Raw genomic sequence first — 25,523 nt, 5'->3', positions numbered from 1 at the left:
TAATATTCCAGGCTTCTTGATACCTTAAAAAGACTGCCTGCTATCCCTTCAAAGGCTTAACTTCTTCTGGGAACACTCACCATAACATTCACCAAACTTACTGCAAGTAAGGCGGCATAAGTAGCTTTTGCCCAACCCTCATCTTTTTCCTTTGGAGAGCCAGTGGCCTCAGGCTTCCCAATTTGATACGCTCTGTGCTGTTAGGTAATTTTCGCTTAAAGTCCATGCTTCAATTGCATTTCCCCCAAACCTCTGGAACAATCAAAGCCAAACAAGCAAGAAAGGAAAGAATCCGCACTGGTCTTCTGACGCCCTAGAGGACTTGCTGGTGACCCCTTCTGACTCAGCTCCTCTGAGTTCTTCTGAGAGCTGTGACAGACCAACACCCCCCCCCCCCCGCCGCCCCCAGCCGCAGAGCAGTCATATGCCTACTACATGGTGGGACTTCTAAATCCATCCACATTCCTGCCTTCCCAGAGCAATCTTCAAACTTCTAAATGAACTTCTTAGAACGTACACAGGTCTTACAAAACAAAGACTTCGACCCCTGTAGATGGGTGGTGATAATGGTTACACAACGATGTGAATGTACTTAAAGCCACAGAATCCTACATTTTAAAAATGGTTAAGACGGCAGGTTTTGTGTGTGTTTTACCACAATGTACTCAGTTCCATATTTAGCAGGCAAACTATCCTGTCTGCAGAATATATTCATGCCTTTTGTTTCTTTTCCTCCTCATTCTCCCCAGTTCCCTGACTTGGGATCAACTGAGGAGCAAAGAAACCTGAGCAAATAGTAAGCAGGAGGAAAAAGAGATTATTTTTCTGTATTTATGGCATTCCCTGTCTACTGCAAAAAGCAATTTGAAGTGAGAAAAGAAAAATTAAACACTTAAAATTTAACTATAAAAAAAAGGATTAAGCTATTTGTCCTCTTTAAAAATGATAAGGGTTATGTTCATTTTTGTTTCTTCCTAACTTCAGGCATGTTTTGTGTGTGTGTGTGTGTGTGTGTGTGTGTGTGTGTGTGTGTGAAAGGAGAAAATAAGGATTAAGGACTATCTGCGAGTGTCAACCAAGCAATGTATGAATGGACAATTAAGAATTGGCTATGAAAACTGTAAAGGGAAGAAAAATAACCACAAGGAATATATGAAAGAATTGTTAAAACTGCCGAACTTCTAAAGTTTTCAAACCACTACAGCACACATTGGGCACCCATGCAAATAAAAGTCGTCAATTTAGTAAAAACTGTCCCTTTCACATTGAAGGCTAAGCTCAGCTTTTTGACCAGGTTATTGGAGATGGTATATTCATATTGAGAGCTCTGAAAACAGAAACATAAACTAGAAATACTGGCCTTTTAAACCCTTTTATAGTAATAACTTTTATTATTATACTATAATTTATCCTTTAATAATCAGATTAAATTTGTTATTTCATAGCAAAATAATAATATACAGGGAGGAAAACAACCTGGAAGTATAAAAAACTGACCATCCAAGTGTATTTTGGTTCATGGTCCCCAAACCTGACTGGCCATCAAAATCCTCTGGGAGGAAGTGTGTGTGTAGGTGTTTGTGCATACCCATACGTGCACACACACTTAAACACAGGTTTCTGAGCTCAACCCCCACAGATTCAGATTCGCAAGCACAGGTAAGGCCTGGGAATCTGAACGCTGAAAAATCTCCCTGAGTCTGGCAATCAAAAATGTTTTAGAACACCTATCTTACTACATTTTTTTTTTTACAAAAAAAAGACTCTTTTACCTGTATTCTCACTTTCAATTATGACATTAATAAGCAACAAAATAGCCACTGCAAGCCTAACACTATGCTAAGGGTTTACATGCTTTATTTCCTTTAATCGCCACAACAGCCTTATAATACAGGAAGACAATACTGTTCCCATTTTACAGATGAGGGAACTGAAATCCACAGTAGCTACTTAACAAAATTACTCAACCAGCAACTAGCAGGGCCAGAATTAAAAGCCACACTTACAACTCTCCAAAGCCTGCCTATTCTGGAAGAGTATGGTACAGCAGAATGAACAATGGCTTTACCAGAGCTGAATTTGCGCCCCAGGTCTCATACCTTTTAGACATTCATCTCAGCTTCGTCTGTTTCCTTGTCTGTAAATAAGGCTAATAATAATACCTATCCTACCTAACACACAAAGTTATTATGAGAATCAAGATGTGCAAGTACTTTCAAAATCATGAAAAGCTACAGGAAACAAACTGGGGGAGTTGGAGAATATTGAGTAACAGTATAGCATAGCGAGTGTTTGAATGCTCAGACCTTGGAGCCAGACTTCATGTGTTTGAACCCAAGCTCTGCTATTTCCTGCTTATGTGACCTGAGGAAAAATATTTTTTTTTTTATTTTTTTTTTAACGTTTTATTTTATTTTTGAGACAGAGAGAGACAGAGCATGAACAGGGGAGGGGCAGAGAGAGAGGGAGACACAGAATCGGAAGCAGGCTCCAGGCTCTGAGCCATCAGCCCAGAGCCCGACGCGGGGCTCGAACTCACGGACCGCGAGATCGTGACCTGAGCTGAAGTCGGACGCTTAACCGACTGAGCCACCCAGGTGCCCCGAGGAAAAATATTTAACTCTTCTGTGAGATGGTTTCTTTATCTGTTAAGATGGAGATAATAATAAAACCAATCTCAGAATTTTGTGAAGATTAAATGAATTAATGCAGCTTGAATGCTTACAATAGTATTTGTCACACAGTAAGTATGCAAGTGTTAAATGTTTAAAGGCACCCACTTTTGCAAATGAAGTGTCACATCCAAAAAAAAAGAGTTGAAACATTTAGTAAAATACAGACAAGCCTAGAAGGTGCTCACATTTGCTTTCCTTATAGAAATCTGGATAAATCTCTCCAATTTGGGAGGTAAACATTTTGAGTAGTTTCAGTTTTCAACTAAAACTATGTGGCTCCCAAAATGCCTCATTTTTGCAAATACTTAACATCGCTGTAACTCCTTTTCATTCCATTTTCAAGTATCTTTTACCCTTTTATCTGAAAATAGCTCACTTGATTTTTTTGAGAGAGAAAGAGAGGGGGCGCAAGTGAATGAGGGGCAGAAAAGAGGGGAGAGAGACAGAGACAGAGACAGAGACCGAGAGAGAAGCAGGGCTCACCCAGTTTGGGGCTCAGGCTCACCCGATGTGGGGCCTGAACTCACCAACTGTGAGATCATGACCTGAACCGAAGTCAGATGCTTAACGACTGAGCTACCCAGGCGCCCCTCGCTTGAGTTTTTTTAAATATCACAATTTTGTCAACCGTTTTCAGATCACTTTTGTCTTTGCCTCAGACATCGTTCTACAGAATTTGACTTCTAATTCCAAAGCTAACTGAGTAGCTGACCAGAGGAAAAAGTTAACAAAGAGCTGGACCAAAAAGAGACCGTATAATATGTCAAAAGGAAACAGCACTAGCCCTAAATGAGCTATTTACTAAGAATAACAAAGAGGAAGTGGTGAGGGCCTAATCCTCACAAAAAGAAGATAATTTAATAATGCGCTACCCGATTCTCGTGCCAGATTAGTTTACCGTCAGGTCTGCAGCTGCAGACAGAGTCAGAGTCTGAAACAAAGTTGGCACCTCACTAAGAAATCACAGCTGGGAGTTATCTTAAATTTCCAATATGCAACAGGAAATGCTGCCAGTGATTCAATAGGTGACAGCCCTTTCCATTTGTTTCTTTCTCCTAAGTTGTCAACAAACCAAAACAAAAATGCTGCAGAAGCTCTGGTACTAGCTAAAAGTTAAACATAAAAATTCCAACGCAGTATTTCAAAACCCGGCTAAAACAACTGAATCTGAGCAGACACCAAATAAGGATTGTTTCCGTCAACATTTCTACAGTGCCTCCTGGAATATGTTAACGGTACAGCCCATGAGCGTTTCTAGGATACAGCTGTCAGATTTGCCACATTCTAATTACATTAAGTTTCAATACTGAAGGTTAATTACAAATTTCAAAACATTCCAACAGGTACCTCAAAGTAATCCGCAACAAATAAAAGGAAAAACTAATTTCAGGTAAGAGGAACAGCCAAATAAAGAGACGGTAACTGTATTTCACTCCAACACATCATTTCGAGGCCACATATAACATCTCCCAGTAAGCATTCTGAAATTAGCTCAGTTAACGAAAGTCTACCGAGATCTACCCCCCACCCCCCCGGGCTTTTACAAAGACTCAGTGTTGGGAGGGGGTTTTCCAGACACACCTCTCTGGCAATGTTACTCAAAGCTTCATCTTCTGCAGAAAATCGGTCTTTTACAGGCGTCCTTTTCCTTCCAGAACCAGGCGTCCCCATGTTGTCCTCTTAACAGTTCCTTAACTGTGAAACGTGATTTCACTGTTTTCAGCCCTGAAATAAACACAGAATAACTTAGGATGTTTCTCTTTGTATCACTTTAAAGCTCCTTTATACATTTGCTTTTAGAAATGTGAAGTTATATTTCTGAATTTAATTTACATGTAAATTAGTCACCAAATACTTTTTCCCACTATCAAATTATGCCAATAAATTTTAGAATACTTAAATTTATACTTTTTTACCATACTACTCAGGGCAACCTACTAGAATGTGTGGTAATATTAGCCTCAGAAAACTGCGGTCAGTAGTAATTCTTATCAGTATACAGTATACTTATCAGTATAAAATTAATACAGGTATTTCTAAAACTTATTCCCATTCCAGAGCAAAAAAAAAAAAAAAAAAAAAAATTTCAGAAAAGTCATTCAGTCTAAAGCTCTGAAAGAACATATCAAGAAATTTTAGTATAGAACTTTAAACTTACAAAGTTGGGTTAGGGTTAGGGTTAGGGTTTAAACTTACAAAGTTGGCTGTTTAATGTAATTTAAGAAACAATTCCAATTAAACTATTACCACGTAAAAGAACAAATGAAGGCTTATTATTCTGCAATTAACAATAACTAACACTGTCCACACAACAAATATCTGAGTGCCTGTCACTGCCAGGTACTGTGGAAAGTGCCAAAGATACAGTGACAAATTAAACTGACTCAGGCCAATGATTAAGAATGTATCTGTGGATCTATTATTATTGTGGTTATTATGAAAGAGACCTATTTTTACAAAAGAGAGAAGAAAAATTCATCTGCCAGGATTAAATAATAGGGATAATAAAGATCATCTAACCTTCCAAACACATGGTATTTGAAATTAAAGATTCCCATAAGAAAAAGCATCCCCATTTGCATGACCTCCCTCTCTCCTATACACATTCCTGAGAAGTACGGCTCATTTAGTAAAATACTCATTAACTTAAAAATTTTTTTTTCCTAGCTTTAACAAAATAAACTGACAAAATTTCATTACACCGTGAGTCACAAAGGAATTCTCATGTAAGTCTGTCCCAGTAGAATAAACTATATAAAACTCCAAGTGACTTTAATGTGTTGGAATTTACTTGGTTCAGGCAAACTAAAATAGAACTTCATCAATTCACTCTTCTAAAAAAAGTCTTCTCCAATGAAAATGCAGGCCATTCCCCTCTTATCTGACACCATTTCTTATTCCCACATAGCTAGCATGCTATGTTTGTCAATCAAAATGAAGACGGATGATAATTCATTGCCCTGCCACAGAAAATCTATCTGGGCACGATAAGCAATGGAAACAAAGAGAAAGAATGTAGGCCTGAAACCAGCAGCTGATAAGTCCCAGCCACAAATCGAGACAATTTCTGGAAAGCTCGGTGCTGGTTTTTCAGAAGTCTCCCATCATCCTCATGCTCAGCATCATTTTAAAGACCATACACTCTAATAGTAACAATGCACAAATACTAGTCACCTACTGAGAAAAAAAGCAGCATTAACGCTTTTCAAAGACAGGAGTGACAATTTAACCGATGCACAGTGATATCACCCAGTATCTGTCCTTCAGCTAGCTTTCCAAGGGCACATTCAAAGACAATTCACAGAAACAGGAGACAAAAGCAGGCATTTTCTAATTCCAGGAACATAAAAATAATTATAGAAGAAATCAAGATTTTATCAAAAGTTTAACAGCGGTTTCATTAGAAGGAAAAGAATTATGGCTGCGCTTTTTCTTCTTCTTTTTGATTCTCTAGCATTCCAACAACATCAGGGAGAGATGCACTTAAAAACAAAGTAATAAAAACACTCAGATCCAAGGCTCAAAGAAGAAAGTGGCCCCAAAGTGGATCACACCCAAGTTAGGCCCCATACACCACACAGCTGACACACACTCTCTGAAGCCACTGCTGGAGACACTCTTTTGAATGTATTTCTTTTTCCTCTTTTTCCATAACCCATTTCCTTCTTTCTCAACAAACACTGCCCTACACCTCAGACCTGTCAGGATATTCCTAGCACACAGATTTACATAAAGAATTATCTTTTCTTAAAAATGCTCCAAACGAAACCGTCCCAACAGGCTCCGGGCTAGCCAGCCCTGCGAGAAAGAGGACAAGAAAAAAGAAACACAGGATAAGCGGGAAATGGGAACAACTTCTGGTCCTCCTTGTCCTTCTTGTCTTATCTATAGGGGGTATCTCGTTTCAATGACTCATTGGTCAGGTCCTATCACCATTTTCAGGTGCACATGAGGCAGATCAACCATTACCTATGTCAAAAAGCAATCTAACGTTTTTGAAAGAACTACACGATTTGTACTCTGTAGGCAGACATCCTCACTAATACTAGAAAGGGTAAAGCTTTTCAGCTCCTATGCAATCTATCTTCAAAATGACAAAAATAAGGATACAGACTCAGAAGGTGATCTCAAAGAGACTATTTCCAGTTTCTGATCCTGAAGGACTTTCAGTCAATTTCTATCGCAAGGTTTCCTCAAGTCCACATTCTTCAGGAGCCATATTCATCTCTTCCGGCTTTTCCTTAATGGTATCAACCAAACCCAGAGCTAAACCTTTACATCCACCGCCAAAACCAAAACTGCCCACATTTCTGTCAAGTCCGTCACCCAGTGCGAAGCTGATTTTCTCCAGCTGCTTTTGTCATTAAGGATCTGCTACCTAAGGGAAAGTAGGGAAGTACCTTCAAGGATGTTGTGAAACCTAAACCTTCCAAAACAGATCAACAAGGCTTTCTCTTCTCCAATGAGCTTCACATGCAATCGATTTCTGAAAAATAGGCATTATGCCACATTAAGTGACACTCAAATCATGATACTGTTCACTTTTGTGAGAACAGAACGGGGATGTAGTATCAGTACGTCACATTCTAAATATAGCCCACTTCGAGAGTTCTGTCTGGATCCCAATAGCTGCAGTTCCTTTATATCTGAGTACTTCATCCTGGGGAACTCAAAACATTGGCGTAGGTCTTTGTGTCAGGGCCCTCACTACAGTTAACGCCAGTCTGTGCAATAAAACATTTGCTAGTTATTCGGCAAATCCCAGCAGCTGGAATGGCACTTGAACTAAAGACGAATGTGAGCACAGCTGTTGCTACTGGACTAAATTTAAAGAGAGAGGATCTGAGTTCAACGGCTACCCTGCCCTTTCCCGTGCCTGAGCCTTGGTTTCTTCACTCACGGCACAGACAGATCAACCATCCAGCTATCCGACACGGTGAACGGGAGGCTCAAGTGAGTTCAGACGAATGCGAACACTCAATAAACTCATAAAGCACTCCATAAATGTTTCAAGCGTCTTAAATTAACTATCTCTTTACACATTTAGCTTATGAAGTAGACAAAGGGGCAATCCTTGCCTTTCTTTACATGTTCATACGCTTAACCAAAACACCCTCAAGTTATTTCCTCCAGCATGCATTATGTGGTATCATTAACAATGTTAAGAATATTTGCTGAAGCATGGAACAATCTAGAAAAAATAGAAACACCTTAAATTATAATCATTATACTACGTAGCACTTTTACGTAATAAAAAAATTTTAAAAGAAAAAAATTTTAAGGTGTTTCGTGGTATTCAAAGTCTTATTTTTGAAAATCCAAATGAATACACAAGTTTTAGAAGTATGGCCTTATGATGGGAGTTAGTGCCCTTATGAGAACACAAATGACTTAGAACATAGAGGTCATTTAATGATGGTTCACTTAAGATCTTTCAATGTAAATTTTACCTCAAAAGAAAAATTCCTCTCAACAAACACTAAACTCTAGTTAATAAGACACATGGTAAATATTTAGGGTTGAAGCGAGTGATATCTGCTGCTTATTTTGAAATGCATCCACCCTCCCAAAAAAAGATGTAACAATACATAGAAGAATGGATAAAGGATAGTACGAGATAAAGTATAATCAAATAGTAGTAGTGGAATCCAGGTAGTAAGTACATGAGTGTTCACAGTAGAACTCTCTTCAACTTTTCTGTATGTTTCAAAATGTGTACAATAAAGTGTTAGAAAAAATAACCGGTTGAGAAAGATAGATAACCAAGGGAACAAAAGACATGGGAACTGGGAATTTCAACCAAAATCTTGATTTTTACTGTAATCACAGTACAGAAGAATACCAATAGTTATGTATACATTAGAAAGATTATAGGCAAAGGAGAGAATGGCTCCACTGCTGGCTAGAAGAGAAAGAAATGAAGAGGGAAAGGCAGGGGAGGAGCAAAGCGGCAGCAGAGGGAGGTAGGGAAGGAGGTAGGGAGGCATGAGGGAAGGTAGGCAGGTAGGCAAGAGGAAAGAATTAACAGTTAAAGACATCAATCCTGCAAATATCTAGATGAGATTCAGAAAATGAATAAATCATTAACAGAACCTACGGAAAGAATAAAAGGTACATCTAGAAATTGAGGCTAAGTATAAAATGAAAATATGGGGGGCGCCTGGGTGGCTCAGGCAGTTGAGCGTCTGACTTCAGCTCAGGTCATGATCTCAAGGTTTCTGAGTTTGAACCCCACGCCTGGCTCTGTGCCGACAGCTTGACTCTGGAGCCTTCTTCAGATTCTGTGGCCCTCTCTCTTTGCCCCTCCCCCGCTCACGCTCTGTCTCAAGAATAAACAAACGTTAAAAAAGAAAGATGGAAAGAAGGAAAGAAAATATGCATATATGAGGCAAAATTGGAAGACCTGGCAGAACATGAAAGGTAGATGTTAAACACAAACTAAATCTCAGGAGAATATTAAAACCTAGAATGGTTAAATTAAGCTTACATTTTACAAAATACAATGCTTATTATATTTCTTATATTTTATATTTCCATGAGAACCTGTATAATCACATCTCCAACTTCCACATTCAGTAGTCCTAAGAATTAACAAAAATTTAAAGTGTCATATTTTGAATACATACTGCTCACACACACCCAAAACAACTGCAAATCTTTCCATTTCCTACTTTCATAAAGATGACATACAGTGGTTGCACTTCCTTCCTTGCTAACCATGTTTAAATAAATTAGCTCTAATGGGCTGTATGTTTGACATGATTTACAACACTATTTTCATCAACTGTGCAGAACTCATATTAGGAAGATGTGCTCTTAACCAACAACTGTATTCTCAGTATGCCCTGAGAAGTAAACCATTTTCTAGTATCAAATTCTCTCCTTTTCCTATGCCTTTTAAAAAGTATGTCACTGGGGCGCCTGGGTGGCTCAGTCAGTTAGGTGTCCGACTTCAGCTCAGGTCACAATCTCGCGGTCCGTGAGTTCGAGCCCCGCGTTGGGCTCTGTGCTGATGGCTCAGAGCCTGGAGCCTGCTTCCGATTTTGTGTCTTCCTCTCTCTCTGCCCCTCCCCCGTTCATGTTCTGTGTCTCTCTGTCCCAAAAATAAATAAACGTTAAAAAAAATAAATAAAAAAAAGTATGTCAGTGTGTCAACTATACTCAAAAAAAAAAAAAAAAAAAAAAAAGCACCCCAGAAATGTTATGTATAGACATACACTCAGAGGATGAAAGGAAGGGAGAGAAAATTACATATTGCTGAGGACAGGTCAGACGCATGCCATAAAGCAGAACAGAAAAAAACAAAAAACAAAAAACAAAAAAACAAAGTATTAGGGAGAACAACCGACAACCGAACCTTAGGCAGCAAAAAACAAAGATAAAACCAAACACTAGGAAGATATAGGGAAGCATGCAGTAAAGATGTGATTTTTTTTCTAATGTTTATTTATTTATTTTGACAAAGAATGTGAGCGAGCAGAGGAGGGGCAGAGAGAGAGAGGGAGAGAATCCCAAGCAGGCTCTGCACTGTCAGCACAGAGCTCAATGCGAGGCTTTATCTCACAAAACCCGACACTCAACCAACTGAGCCAGCCAGGCGCCCCCCACATGTCCTTTCCTAATGGTGTTCTCTGAAGCACAAAAGCTTTTATTTTGAGGAAGTCAATTTACCTATTTTTTCTTTTGTTGTTTCATTCAATTTGATGTCATTCCTAAAAAAGCACTGCCTACCCAAATATCCCAATGACGTATTCCTATGTTTTCTTCTCAGAGTTGTACAATTTTAGCTCTTACTTTTATGTCTATGATCCATTTAGAGTTAATTTTTGTATATGGTATGAGGCATGGTACCAACATTATTCTTTTGCCCGTGGATGTCAACTTGTTCTAGTACCATTTGTTGAAAAGACTATTCTTTCTGCAACTGAATGGTCTTGTCAAAAACCAACTGACCCCGAAAGTAAGGGTTTATGCGTGGACCCTCCATTCTATTCCACTGATCTATCTAGATCCATATCAACATAAACATCCTTCTGTCAGTATCATGCTATTTTTTATCTTCTAATGTTTGTTTATTTTTGAGAGAGAAAGCAAACACAAGCAGGGGAGGAGCAGAGAGAAAGAGGGACAATGGATCCAAAACGGGCTCTGAGCTGTAAGCCCATAGCCTGATGCGGGGCTTGAACTCATGAATCATGAGATCATGACCTGAGCTGAAGTCAGATGCTCAACCGACTGAGCCACCCAGGCATCCCTACAATAACTTTTAAAAATGGGACGAGTGAGTCAACTTTGTTCTTCTTAAGATTCTGGTGCCTTATATTTCCAAATAAATTTTAGGATTAACATGTCACTTTAAAAAAAAGAAAAGCAGCTGGGATTTTGATAGGGATTACATTAAATCTACCGTTCACTTTGGGAAATATTACCATCTTAATATTAAGATTCCAATCAATTAACATGGGATTTATTCAGACCTTTAATTCTATTCTATGTTTTGTGATTTTCAATGAGTATTTCGCATACTTCTTTTATTAAATTTATTCCTATATCACAGGGGCCACTTTAAAGCTCAAATAGACATAAAAGTTTCTATAAACTGTAAAATGCTATGGAAATATGTGATATCGCCGACACTAAAAAACAAAATATGTAAAATCACAATAGGCAAAAGAGAAGGTAGTGAAGTATAGAATTCAGAAGTATATCCCATGGCTAAGGTTAATCTTAATTGAGCCACAGGTGGGTGAGGGAATTGCATATTTTCAAACACAAATATAATCCAACACTACATCTATATACTTAGTAGGAAGGCATTTTTCACTATTTCTAATTTACTAGGCATGTGGCAACAATAAAAGGAACTGGAAATCCTTTTCCTGAACTATACAAGCGTGTGTTTTCTTTGTGGAGCAGATAGAATTATTACTGAAATACTTCTTCCGTCAAAAGAAATGAAAATCAAAACCAACATGACAGAAGTGTGCTAACTAACCTGCGTTACTGATAATACAATAGATGGGGCCAGAATTAAGCCCCAAAGGAGAAAAGAACTTAAATTAGCCTTACACCTTCTAATTCTAATTCTAATTCATCACTAAGATGAATTCTATTGACAATACTTATACTAACTATAGTCTAATAAAAAAAGTAAAACTTAAAACATAGTGCAACAAGAGGAAAAATTACTTATCAAAAATTGATAAATATGATTTTAATTTCTTTTTAGTAAAACCACACACAAAACTGAAAATGACCCAAACTGACAGCAATAGCTTTAAGTCAAGGCCAATCAACATGATGTAATAAATTGTGGTAGTAGAAAACTCACGGAAAGGAAGCAAAGACAAGGACATATTTTGATATTATGCCCATAAGGTACAAAAAGATAACAAAACCATATATACGGTATGACTGCAAATATGTAAAACCTCATACACACGGATAATGAAGAACATAGGCAATATGTATAAAACGGAATTTTCCTTTTTTCATAAGCTTTATATATTGTGAAAAAACACTTTATCAAAAAAATGATTTAAATTAAAAGCTACAATTATGGGCTAATTCATAGTATGAAAATATAAACTTAAAGGACTAACCAACTTTGAAATTATATTAATAAACTGATAAAGAGGAAAGATTTATTTAATCTGTCAGAGCAACTGCAAAGTAAGACTATAAAAATTTATGTTGGTCATCTCTGGTAAAACTATAATTTTCCAACAGATTTCCCAGGAACCATCACTTTTATAGGCATAATGAAATTCTAAGTAAGTGGGAAACACATTGCTAATTTTAAACAGAATGAGCACCACTGGATTAACTTTGAAAATTAAAAATCTGGCTTGCATCAAGTCAAAATTAGAACAAAGAAGCAAGCATTAATTCCTCTCAAGTCCTGGGGAAAAGCACTAATTTTTCAGCCTACAACTTTTATTGTCGAAGCAAAATCCTTTGAAATTTTCAGCTTTTCCTGAAGACCTTTATTCTACGAACGCTTCTACCCATGTAGCCCACTGAGTGGAAAATACAATAGTAGTGCCTTGAGATGCTCTTGGAGTAGAAAGGGAGAGGCCAACATCTCTCTTGAGCCACGTCGGTCAGGTTTGTACAGCTTAAACCTGTCTTACAAAGGGCAAAGGAATGCCCTGAAACGGGAGGCAACACACCAATCAGGCCCATAAAAGGGAGGAGTCAACCAGATACCGTGCAACGTAAGTTCAATGTTCACAAGGGAAGGGTTGGAGAAGAGAGCCGAGCTGGCAGTACAGCTGCGAGTAGCCAATCCACGTGCCATTCCAGTCGAAAGCCACACGCCACGAGCTCCACCTTCCATTCACGACTTCTGCTCCAAAAATCTCACGCCGACACTGGGGTGGCTCCTTTGTATACAAATAAAGAGAAACTGACCCTTCCTCCTCCCACAGAAACTTCCCCGGAAGTTACGGACACGAGACGCCAGATTCAAAGGGTCCACAGAATGCTCAACACAAGTCCTGGGTCAATACCAAGGTGTTTCGGAGCGAATTACCACAGTGAATTTCAAACACCGAAGACAAGGATGATGTGACAAGCTTCCGTGGGTGGGAAAATAAGGTTACACAGAAAGCATTAACCATCAGAATGGCTTTAAACCCTAAAAAGTGATTCTGGAAACAAGAAGACAATAGACTGATGCCTTCAAACTTCTGAAGGAAAGCTGCCGACAACCTGCAAGTAGCCTATGCCAGTCAAACCATTCTATTCTCGTACGTGACGATTAAAGGCCTTTTCAGACACGCAAGGTCTCAAAAACTTACCTCTTTGATATCCTTTGTCAATAAGCTACTAGAAGATATGCTTCATAAAAGAAAAGCGAAACTCAAAGGAGCCGTCTATTCCACAGTCACGCAGGGACTCACGCACCTTCCGCTGCTTCCCAAGTCACAACTGACACAGACGTGAGTGGGACACACGCTTGAACTGTATTAAAGAAGGCTAGGCTATCCTGGCGAACAGACAGAACAACGCGGTAGAGCTAATCCACTTTTCAAAATTAAACCACACGTTGATTAGAAATCCACGTATGGAGGGGAGAATGGGACTGCAGAGTTGGGCGGGGAATGGTCCCAAGAAGAGTGATTAATTAACATGTAAAACGGTATTGTGATTGCCTGCAGCGGAAGGCGTGCATTACAGAACACATACAGGAACTCCTAGGGTAATTATGATGCCATTTCTTGACCTAGGCAGCGAGACACAGATGCTCATTGTATTGTTCTTCCTCAAACTGTATTTTTGTTTGATATTTTTCTGTATTTCAAAAACTATCTTATTCAAAAGAAATTAGAGAGACAGGATGAGGCATTTGAAAAATCTCCTGGAGGGCTGTTTGGGTGGCTCAGTCAGCTAAGCACCCCATTCTTGATTTTGGTTCAGTCATGAATCTCATAGTTCATGAGATTGAGCCCCACGTCGGGCTCTGAGCTGACAGCAATGAGCCTGCTTGGGATTTTCTCTCCCTCTCTCTTTCTCTCTTTCTTTCTCTCTCTCCCTCTTTCTTTCTCTCTCTACCCCTCCCCAGCTCAGGCAAGTACCCGTGCTCTCTGTCTCTCTCTCTCAAAATAAATAAACAAACAAACAAACATTAAAAAAAAATCTGTTGGAGCACTTGGGAAAAGTAAGGTGAACAGAAAACTAAGCCAAAAAAAAAAAAAAAAAAAAAGGAAAACCCCTGGAAACACTCCTGGAAAAAACTGAAAGTTAAACACGAAAGAAAACAATCATGGTAGAAAACCCGGCTGAACAGTAAACAATATTTATTTAGTTATGGTGAAAACACCAACTATTGATTTAAAATTGCAAAACTGGGATGTTGCAGAGAGGAGAAGTGGGAGGAAAATAATAAAATACAAAAGAACAATAAAACCACCAGTAATACCTCAACTGCACGCACGTTTTTCAAAGTATGTGTTACTTTGTAAGATGCTTCTTTTAACTGCATATGTATGTTTTTTCAACAAAAATGGTTTATAAAGTATGTGCTATTTTGTAATCAGCTATGGCAGACAGACTCTAAGGTGGCTCCCCACCATTATGCCCCCTCCTTCTGTTCCCATCTTTGTGTAAACACCTCCCAAAGAATGTGGCCAGGACTTGTGACTTGCTTCTAACCAACAGAATAGGACAAAGGTTATGAGATGTCATTCCCATGATTATGTTACCTTATATAAGACTAGCCAGCCAGCAGACTTGCTCTAGACTCTCCCTGATGATTCGACGATGTGGTTCTATCAGGAAATACCACAGGGCCAAGAAATTCAGGTTGCCTCTAAGAGCTGAGAGCAGCCTTCGGGAGCTCGAAGACAGCCTCCAGATAACCTTTAGCTACCTTAAAAGTGAGCGCTAGTGAGCAAGAAGCTTCAGTCCAAAAACCACAAAGAAATTAATTCCGCCAAACCTTCCTCGGTGAGCCTGGAAGTGGATTTTATCACGTAAGTCTCCAGGAGAGAACTCAGCCCAGCCAACACTTTAATGGCAATCTCATAGGACCCGATGCAGAGGACTCTGCTCAGCCATGCTCAGATTCCTGCCCCATAGAGACTGTAGGATAATAAATGTGTGTTGTTTTAAGCTGCTAAATTTGTTACACTTGTTACACAACACAGAAGACAAGTGCAACAGCTTTTAAAACTCTGGATGAATAAACCCAGCAAAGGGTACAGGGAATAAAAAAATCAACACAAAAAAGCCAGTTGCATTTCTATGCACTAGCTATGAACAATCCGAAAGGAAATTAAGAAAACAATTACATTTACAATAGTATCAAAAAGAATAAAATACTTAGGGAAAAAACTTAACCAAGGAGCAAAAGACCTGTACACTAAAAATTACAAAACATTGCTGAAAGAAAAAAAGAGACATAAATAAATGGAGAGCCACCCTGTGTTCAAAGACTGGAAGACTTACCACTGTTAAAATGTTAACACTACCCAAAGTGATCTACAGATTCGATGTACCCTCTATCAAATCCCAATGACATTTTCTGCAGAAATAGAAAAACCCATCCTAAAACTAAAATGCACATGGAATCTTAAGGGACCCTGAAGAGCCAAAACAATCTTGAAAAAGAAGAACAAAGTAGAGGTATCACACTTCCTGATTTCAAAACTTAACTAGAAAGCTACAGTAACCAAAACAGTGTGTTACTGGCATATACCACAAACAAAAAATAACTCACAGTAGATCAAAGAAATAAGGGTAAGCTAACACTATAAAACTCTTAGGAAAAAACATACATGAAAACTTAACGACGCTGGATTTGGCAATGATTTCTTGGATATGATGCCAAAAGCCCAGGCAACAACAACAACAACAAAAAAAGTAGATAAACTGGACTTTATCAAAATAAAACCTCTGTGCATCAACAGACACTATCAGGAGAAAAAAGTGACCCACAGAATGGGAGAAAATATTTGCAAATCGTACATCTAATAAGGGATTAATATCCAGAATACCTACAGAACTCCTAAAATTCAACAACAACAACAACAACAATGAAAAGAACCCAAATCAAATCCAGGCAAAGGACCTGAATAGATATTTCTCCAAAGAAGATCTATAAATGGCCAAGCAGCACAAGAAAAGATGCTACACATCACTAGTTATTTGGGAAACGCAAACCAAAACCACACTGAGATACCGTCTCACACCCATTAGAATGGCCATTATTTAAAAAAATAATAAGTGTGTCAAAGATGCAGGAAACCAGAACCCCTGTACACTGCTCTTTGGACTATGAAATGATCGTCTGCTATGGAAATTTTTGGCCATTCCTCAAAAAATTAAACATAGCACTGCTATGCAATCCAGCAATTCCACTTACGGGTATACACCCAAAAGAAATGAAAGCAGGGACTCAAATAGATATTTACATACTTGTTTTCATAGACAGCACGATGCACCATAGCCAAAAGGTAAAAGCAAATCAAGTACCCATCAACAGATAAAGGGATAAACAGGATATGGAATATTACTCAGCCTTAAAAAGGAGTTAAATTCTCATGCATGCTAATGAACTTTGAGAACACTGCACCAAGTGGAATAAGCCAGACACAAAACAGAAATACATCATTCTGCTTATATGAAGTACTTAGAGTAATCAAATGCATAGTGACAGAAAGTTGAACAGTGGATGTCAGGTGCTATGGGGAAGGAGGAGTTATTTTTTTAATGGGCACAGAGTTTTAGTTTGGGATGATGAGAAAGTTCTGGAGATGGATGGTGGTGAAGGTTGCACAACAACGTGAACGTACTTAACCCCACTGAATTATACACTTAAAGTAATTAAAATGGTAAATTTTATATTATGTACACATTTTTTAATTTTCTTAATGTTTATTTTTGAGAAAGAGAGAGACAGAGCGTGAGCGGGCGGGAGGGGCAAAGAAAGAGGGAGACACCGAATCCGAAGCAGGCTCCAGGTTCTGAGCTGTCAGCACAGAGCCCAACACGGGGCTCAAACTCACCAGCCGTGAGATCATGACCTGAGCTGAAGTCTGATGCTTAACCAACTGAGCCAACCAGGTGCTCCTATATTATGTATATTTTAACGTACTTTTTAAAAAAACCAGATAGACAGCAAAGGGTGAGTTGGGTAAGACAGGAGGACAGTGACTCTCTACTTAGACGTGGCAATATCCACGAGAGGGGAAAAGACATCCAATGTAAAACTGAATTGTTTTTCTATCTTTAGTCCTATAATCCTTGGGTCACTTAAACAAAATCATTTTTTTAAGCTTTTTTTAATAGCAACAACATGTATACTTACTAATTGTATTATTTATTGTTACAAAGTAGTTAAACCATTTAACAGGGAAATAGGGGAGCCCATGTGGCTCAGTAGGTTTTGCGCCTAACTCTTGATTTCCATCCAGGTTATGATCTCACCGTTCATAGGACAGAGCCCCACGCTGGGCTCTGAGCTGACAGCAAGAAGCCTTCTTGGGATACTCTCTCCCTCTCTGTTCCTCCCCTGTTAGCATATGCTCGTGTGCTCTCTCAAAATAAACAAACTTAAAAGAAAAATCAGAGAAGTAAATATTTTAACATCCTAATCCTCTGCATACAGTATACTGTATTTTACTTAGACAACAGAGACCCAAAAGAGTGCTCCTGGCTGTTAAAATGTTTCTACTTAGGAAAGTAGGGTCTATAGAAGAAAAACAAAGTGATTGGAACAAGGAACTTTAAAATTAGTTTCCTAAACAGTAAAGCTTTGTTATGTCAAAATTAGTTAAGGGGCACCAGGGTGGCTCAGTTGGTTAAGCATCAGACTTCAGCTGAGGTCATGATCTCACGGTTCGTGGGTTTGAGCCCCGTGTTGGATTCTGTGCTAACAGCTCAGGGCCTACAGCCTGCTTCAGATTTTGTGTCTCCCTCTTTCTCTATCCCTCCCCCACTTACTCTCTCTCTCTCTCTCTCTCTCTCAAAAAATAAATATTAAAAAAAATGTTTTTAAACACTAGTTAAGAGTTTGGTGTTCATAATGAAAAAAAAAAAAAACCCCAAAACTAAGATATACAAGGTTCAAAGTGAAAACAACGAAAGAGATGAACTACAATTCTTTAAGAAGGGTTTTACTATCTCACTCCTGAGAAAATAAAAACACCCTGGGGTGTCTGGGTTGCTCAGCTGGTTGACTGTCTGACTCTAGCTTTCAGCTTAGGTCATGACCCCAAAGTCATGGGATCCAGCCCTGGTTGGGCTGTACACTGAGCATAGAGCCTGCTTCGGATTCTCTCTCTCCCTCTGCCCCAATCCCCTGTTCAAGATCTCTCTCTCTCTCTAAAATAAAAAAATTAAAATATATATACAAAATTTTTAAAAACCCTGTTACACACTTTGTACTCAAACGCTTTTCCCAACCTCTTCTCTTTTCCACTCTCTCTGCTCTGCACTATCCTCCCCTCCCCTCCCCACCTCCCCACCGCCTTTTTTCTGGTAGGGGAAGGCTGAAACAGGGAAGGGATAATAGGAATAAGCCAGAAATAGGAATAGGAAAAAAAGGAAAAATACTCCAGTTTATTTTTTTTCCTCACATTGAATACAGTACTAAACACACCATCATTATCAAATGCAAATAATTCACATTTCTGAGGGCAAGGAAAAACTAAATTTCTTGGAGTTACGAGCTAACGTAAAGCAGAAGAAAGGAAAGCATCTGCAGGCTTTCCGTCTGCAAATTAAATGTGCACTGTACACCAAATTCTTCAAACAACCTTGACTGTAACGTAATACAAGGCTGCAGTTTAATATGGCGAAATGAACCTTGGTGGAGCACTAACCCTTTAAACAGCTTTCTAGCCGAAGAAGTGAAATCAGTCAAAGAACTTGAAACTCAAGTGCCTCATTCACTAAGTATAGAAAACAGCAAGGTTTTCATGAGAAAGCACATGATACCCAGAGGCAGCTGTGCTGGGGATACAGCATCTGGTAACAGCCACAAGTTATTTTTAAAGAGAGAACTTCACGATAATGTACATGAGACTGTAGCAGTTCTACGGGAAGCAGACAATGAGAATTGGGCAAGAAGCTAATTTCCCTGTGTGAACTCAAAATAAGCTTATAAAACAGCTCATCATTCCCAGTGTCCTTTGGATCCAAAGACACGTGTGCAGGTCTCTGAACTGCACTAGTTCAACAAGGGTCACGGCCACCCTATGCCAGTATCAGTGATGGTTTTCCCCTGTCGTAAAACATCTGATCACTCTTACAACCTGAACATGACATCAATACTGGTACAATCCTGTGCTCCTCCTCGTGCACGTTTTTCTAAAACACCTCCCTCGTTAGTTCTCCTTAACCGTGCTCTGAAAAGAGGAGGGCAAAAAGAAAAAAAGAAAACGATCCTAGAATATGCACGCGAAGCAGATTTTCACCCCAAAACTTAGACTTAATCTTCTGAAAGCAAACGTCCTTCGTAAGCTCACTCTTCTGTGGTTGCCACTTTTCCTAAACCGCAGGCCTTCCTGACTTGCAGCAGGGGCCAGGACAGATTACAGTTCTGTGGTAGGTTCTGTCAGATGAGCTTTGACAAGGCCTCAAAATAGATCCTGGGCACCAGCCAGAGAAACTGCCACTCACAAGTTCCAACTTGATCATCATACATTAGCCCCTCTGTACTTTTTTTTTTTTCCCTCCAGTCTCTATCATTTTAAAAGGACAGAGGTTCTCAACCTCCTTCCTCTTGTTCATGAGTGAACGGTGCAGTATAGAAATTAAAATCGTAAACCCTTGATTTGCTCACAAACACTCTGCAGAGTAAAAACTGAATTTGTACCTACCCCCTGCCTTGGGAAATTAACCCATCAACAGCACTATGGTTTGCAAAAGGATTTTTGAATCTCAAACTCTACCAAGGTTTATTTTATTATGAATAGACTAGGATGTGGACGGTGAAGGAAGACAGAAGGTGGGCTATTTATTTCCCATGACTAATATAGTAGCAGATTTCGTTAGAGCAAGAAGTTAAACTATATACAATATTTTTAATTGACACCAGTCATAAAATCCTAAAACAACCCACTACAAAAGGTATTCATTTAACTCTTGCCAAATATAACATCAGTTTTCAAGCTACAGTATTTTTAGCCTTGCCACTACAAATAAAATTAACCACCTGTCACTCTAAAATGTTTAAGACCGCCTTATACAATACATTTTAGTATTTTTTTAAAATAGAGAAGATAAAGAATCCAAAGTAATTAAGAGTTCCTTTCTCCTTCCACAAGGTTGAGAAAGTTAACTTCTATTATAAAATAAAGTCCAATATAAGATGGAAATAAATTTATACATTTTCACAACTTAAGCCCCAACTTTGCAATCACCCTTTCAGAAATATATTCAATATACATACTTATGGACTAGTGCAAAGACTTAAATACTAGTTGTTCACTATAGCAGCATTTGTAGAAAGCTAAAACAACCTAAATGTCTGTTAACAAGGAATGGTAAAATAAATCATGGAAAATGAATAAATTATGGTTCATCTACACTACCCAGGGCATTCAGTCTTTTTTAAAAATCAGGTGGGGGCTCCTGGTTGGCTCAGTCAGTTGAGCATCAACTTTGGCTCAAGTTATGAACTCATGGTTTGTGAATTCAAGCCTTGTGATGAGCTCTGTGCTGACAGCTCAGAGCCTGGAGCCTGCTTAGGATTCTGGGTCTCCCTCTCTCTTTCTGCCCCTCCCCCACTCACATTCTGTACGTGTGCGTGTGTGTTTCAAAAATAAACATTAAAAATAAATAAATACACAATCAGGTGGACATATGTGCAAATACAGAAAAGTCTCTAAGATATACCAAGGGTAACAACGAAAGGTAACTCTCCTAAACAAAGCCAGTTACATATGTAATAAAAAATTTGGAGGAGGACATACAGGAAACCACTCACAGTGGTTGCTTGGATTAGGGGGTGGGAGAGTAGAAAAGGGAAAAGGCTAGACGTCTGTTGTGGAAAGAAGGCTTCTTTTGCACCATATAACATTTAAACTGTCGTATCAATTTTTTAAACTCCCACAAACATCTACTGCACCCATGAAGTGGGCATTCTCCTTCCGGGTACGCATGCCATGTCTTCCCCCTTCTCAACCACTTGTATCTACTGCTCTCCTGACCCAAACAAAAGCATACAAAAGCAAAGCTCAGAGTTTCCCCAAGAAACAGAATCCTCTCTCCAGCCCCCACGAGATAAAAAAATAATAGAACAAATGAAAAAGTAACACGTATGCCAAACCCAGTTTTTAGCCAATGTTTGATTCCTTTTAAATCTAGCCTAATTTACTGTAGGGCAGAAAGTTTTAAAAGTCAAAGTGCAATGTGCAACACAAAAAAATTGTTTCCAAAGGTGTCTATCTTAAAAGGAAAAATGGAGAAAAAGGGCAAATTTTGCTCAGTACCTTCCTTCTGAAATTTTAAAAGTTAAGTTTTGAATGACGGTCATAAAGTCTATTGTTTGCAAACTGGATTAATAATTAATTATTAATTAACGTTTTCCTGGTTAAAGGTCCATCTCTCCATTCAGAGTCTCCAGAAAGCAATCAACTACCCACAAGGAAAAGGCTATGAAACGGCCTCTATTTTGTAGGTGCAATGGGTAGCACTCCTCTGGTGAAGACGGAAACTGTATTTTCTCTTAAATGATCCTCATCAACATTCCCAGCATGCTGCAGGGAGAATTTCTTTTTCTATACATCATCAATTCTGTCCCTTTTCACCTAGGAGCAGGATAAACAATTCACAAAGAGCCTTGCAAGAAACGGCTCTCATTTCTAGTAAAGATCTGTTTTTGGTTTTGTTTTGAGAGAGAAAGAATCTATTTGCCAAATATACCCTCATATCACTTTTTTCCTTCATTATGGAGATGCTTACATCATAACAAAAGAAGGCTTCTGTTTTTTAATTATTATTATTTTTATTATTATTTAAATCCAAGTTAGTTAACATATGGTGTAATAATGATTTCAGGAATAGAATTTAGCGATTCATCACTTACGTGTAACACCCAATGCTCATCCCAACAGGTGCCCTCCTTAATGCCCCTTGCCCATTCAGCCCATCACCCCCACCCAAACCCCATCCAGCAACCCTCAGCTTGTTCTCTGTATTTAAGAGTCTCTTATGGTTTGTCTCCTTCTCTGTTTTTATCTTATTTTTGAGAAAGAAGGCTTCTCTTGTATATCTACCTATCAAGACTGTTAGTTACGGTATTTTTGAGAAAGAAGGCTTCTCTTGTATATCTACCTATCAAGACTGTTAGTTACGGTGGTTTCCACAAGGGATTTTCCAAAAGGGAATCAATCTGTTCACTGGGAACTGAAACTCCTAATTAAGTTACTATTAGCTGGACAAAAATCAAAAGCAACATTAGGGAACACTCTGTATATAAGAATGGGTAAGAAAATGAGATGCCAAAATTTAGTCAAAGAATTAAAGGAATCTGGTAACCAAGACCAACTTACCATTACTTTATAAGTAACAACTAAGGCTCTCTATAAATGAAAATCAAGGTAAAATAAGCTGAATTCCAAAAAGAAAAAGAAAACAAGGTTAAGAGTATCAAGTATTCTGTGATTCAAAGTTATTTAGCTTAACATTTTTAAAGCCAAAAATGATCAAATTACACTTGAGCAATAAAAAGTTATTTCTAGTTTACAATGAATTCATTCCAATAATAAATCACAAGCTCAATACACTTTCTTCTGTAACAGAACTTACGTAAGAACTGGGTATAGTCTCATTCCACATTTTTGAGGATTTGCAAAATAGGTGAGGCCTTTCACTCAAAAGACTACTTTGTAACTATGGATTCTTTCAGTAAACTTTTTTATATCTTTTCACTGACATTTATTTTGTTTCTAGACATCTTTAATTATCTTCTCACATCTGGCCAAAAAAAAAAAAAAAAAAAAAAAAAGAGTGGGGGTAAAATTACCACAATATACTCAGAAACTAACAAACTATTCTGAAGCCAAACGTTCTGCAAAAGTTCAATTAGGATTTCCTTATCACACTTCATAACAATAAATACCTACCAACAAACCTAACAAAGCATAATACAACACTTCATATAAAATGAAAGCTTCTAATTAAACAGGCAGTAACAAACTTCTAGCTTTCCTCTCTATTCCAATCCTAAGATCCATATCAATGATTCACAGCGTGACCTAACTTTCTAAATGGATCACTTTCTGAAATTCTTACTCCAACGTGAATTTAACACCGGGCCATCATCTCTACGTTTGAGAAACAGAGGATAAACAGAAGTTAAGCAGGGTTCATTCGTCAAGACGCCCAAACCACAGCAAACCTCAAGTCTTTGCCAACTAACTTTTATCTGCAATTGCACCCTTATATACAGATTCATCCCCAAATAAAATAAAAATGTTATCTTGGGGGAAAAAAAATGTTATTTTAAACATTATGAACTCGCCCACCCGTACCCCGTTCACCGTCCCTCTGGTTCCATTTACCGCATCCACGTTCTCTTCCCATTGTGAGAACATAAAGCAATGGCTACTATCCTTACATGTTCTCTTTTAGCCAATTAAACTACTCTGCAGTTTTTCTGTTTATGGCAGAAATGCTGAGTCATTAAATGGAAACTCAAAGAAAATGAGCTACAAACAGTTAAAGTTTAGGATACAGTATTTCCCTAGCCGTTTCTCGGCAGCCTGATATTTGTATCTCCCACGGTGGAAAAGCAGAGCAAACACTTGAACTTTTTTCTCCCCTAAGAAAGGCAAAGAGGTGCGCTTCCATAGGTCCGCCAGCTTCCCGCTGGATATCCACAGGCAAGAGAAGCAGGCCTGACCGGAGCTGTATAACTTAACGATCTGGGTGTGAATAACGCCACATAGTAGTCAAGCATTAACCCTGACACTCCTAGCAAGCGCCTGTTATGCCCGCGCTTCAGTTCGGGTCAAGGAGGAAGGAAAAAAAAAATCCCATAAAAATGCTACGCCCTCCACCGGCCTGACACCGTTCGCTGGGGTGTCGCGCTGGGGAGGAGATGAAGGAGCCTCGAACACCGGAGGCAGAGGGACAGCGGCCCGATGTAATTTCTTCCACAATGGGAGAGACCCTTGCCCCCGGCGCAGACGGAGGGTGCGCGTTAGAAATCAGGCGTGCCGCCGGCGAACGCGGTAGGCGGGGGGCGACCCCGACCCGGAGCCGGCAGGGAAGCCCGGCCCCCAGCAGGGGTCAGCGGCGGCGCGGGTCGCACGGGCTGCAGGCCGAACAGGGGCCTCCGGGGCCGGCGGGAGAAGCGGTCCTTACCTGTCCCTGGGCGCGGACTGTGACTGCGGCGCCGCCCGGGAAGGGCTGGGGCGCGCGGGTCGGCCGCCGGCACCCGGACGGGCGAAGAGCGAGGAGCGGAGGGCGAGGGGCGCGGACGGCGGACTGGCTCCCGGGCTCCCGCAGGCTTGCCCGGCCGGACGCAGCGGCTCCCGGCGCCCGCAGCGGGTCGCTCAGTCACGCCGGCGGCCCCGCGGCGCGGTGGCTGACACGGAGACAGCGGGAACCGGCCCCCGAGAGGAGCCGCAGCCCCAGCGGCAGCCGAAGGAGGCGGAGGGGCGGGGCCACAGGGTCGGTGACCCTCTCACCCGGAAGCAGTTGCGGCGGCGGCGGCGGCGGCGGCGCGCGCTGCGGGACAGGCGGGTTCGCGGCCTGGCGAAAGACGGCCGGCTGTCCCGCGGCCGCCCGCGCGGGGTGCCGGGAGCAGCGCCCCCGCCGCGACCGCCGCGAGCTGCTGGCGCCGCGCCGGAGGGAGGGCGGCAGGGTGCGACCGCCGGTGGGCGGAGGCCCGGGCGGCCTAGAGGTGGCTTCTCGGGGCCCGCGGAGGACCGGGGACCGGGAAGGTGAACTGAGGCGGTCGCCCGCTCGAGGCTGCACCTGCCCCGATCGCCCCTAAACGGTCCGGCCTAGTGGGCTTGGGTAAGTGGGCCGGGCGGCGGCTCCGACTGCAGGGAACGAGCGTGCGAGAGCGAGCGGGTGTAGCGGCAACGCTGAAAGCCCTATTTCCAAAATGAAAACCCGTGATTTTGAAATGATTTCCGGAGGAGGCGGCGGCGGTGGTTTGGGGGGGGGGGGGGAGGCGGAGATGGCGGGATATGGAGGCAGTTAAATATCTGCCAGACCCGGACCTGTCGTTCATTCCAGAAGGGTCTCTTGAGTCTCAGCAGGTTCAAGGCGCTGGAGGCAGACCCAGGGCCTTGCTCTTTAGGAAGCTTACCTTCTAGTGGAGTAGAGAGATTTAAGCAGACAGACAAGGTCAAGACGGATTGTGGCAAGGCTATGCCATGCAGG

General features: G+C 40.3%; 1 protein-coding gene across 10 annotated transcripts in view; it reads right to left on the bottom strand.

The window, feature by feature from the left end:
• The window catches only part of LRRFIP2 (LRR binding FLII interacting protein 2), a 107,219-nt gene extending 82,416 nt beyond the window's left edge, over nucleotides 1–24,803 (bottom strand). For 3 of the 10 annotated variants that reach the window (XM_042956637.1, XM_042956636.1, XM_042956634.1), the window contains exons 1-2: nucleotides 24,495–24,795; nucleotides 4,257–4,400 (exon numbers count right to left, since the gene is read on the bottom strand). In XM_042956637.1, coding sequence (XP_042812571.1) covers nucleotides 4,257–4,346 — 90 coding nt within the window. In that variant the 5' untranslated portion in view covers nucleotides 4,347–4,400; nucleotides 24,495–24,795. Of the gene's footprint in view, nucleotides 1–4,256; nucleotides 4,401–24,494 lie in introns of all 10 variants that reach the window. The other 7 variants (XM_042956633.1, XM_042956632.1, XM_042956639.1 and 4 more) reach the window with 5 other exon arrangements.
• Nucleotides 24,804–25,523: the final 720 nt, after the last annotated feature.

The sequence above is a fragment of the Panthera tigris genome, chromosome C2, assembly GCF_018350195.1.
Source record: "Panthera tigris isolate Pti1 chromosome C2, P.tigris_Pti1_mat1.1, whole genome shotgun sequence".
In the NCBI taxonomy this organism is placed as follows: Eukaryota; Metazoa; Chordata; class Mammalia; order Carnivora; family Felidae; genus Panthera; species Panthera tigris.
This window is presented reverse-complemented; position numbering and strand designations above follow the sequence as displayed.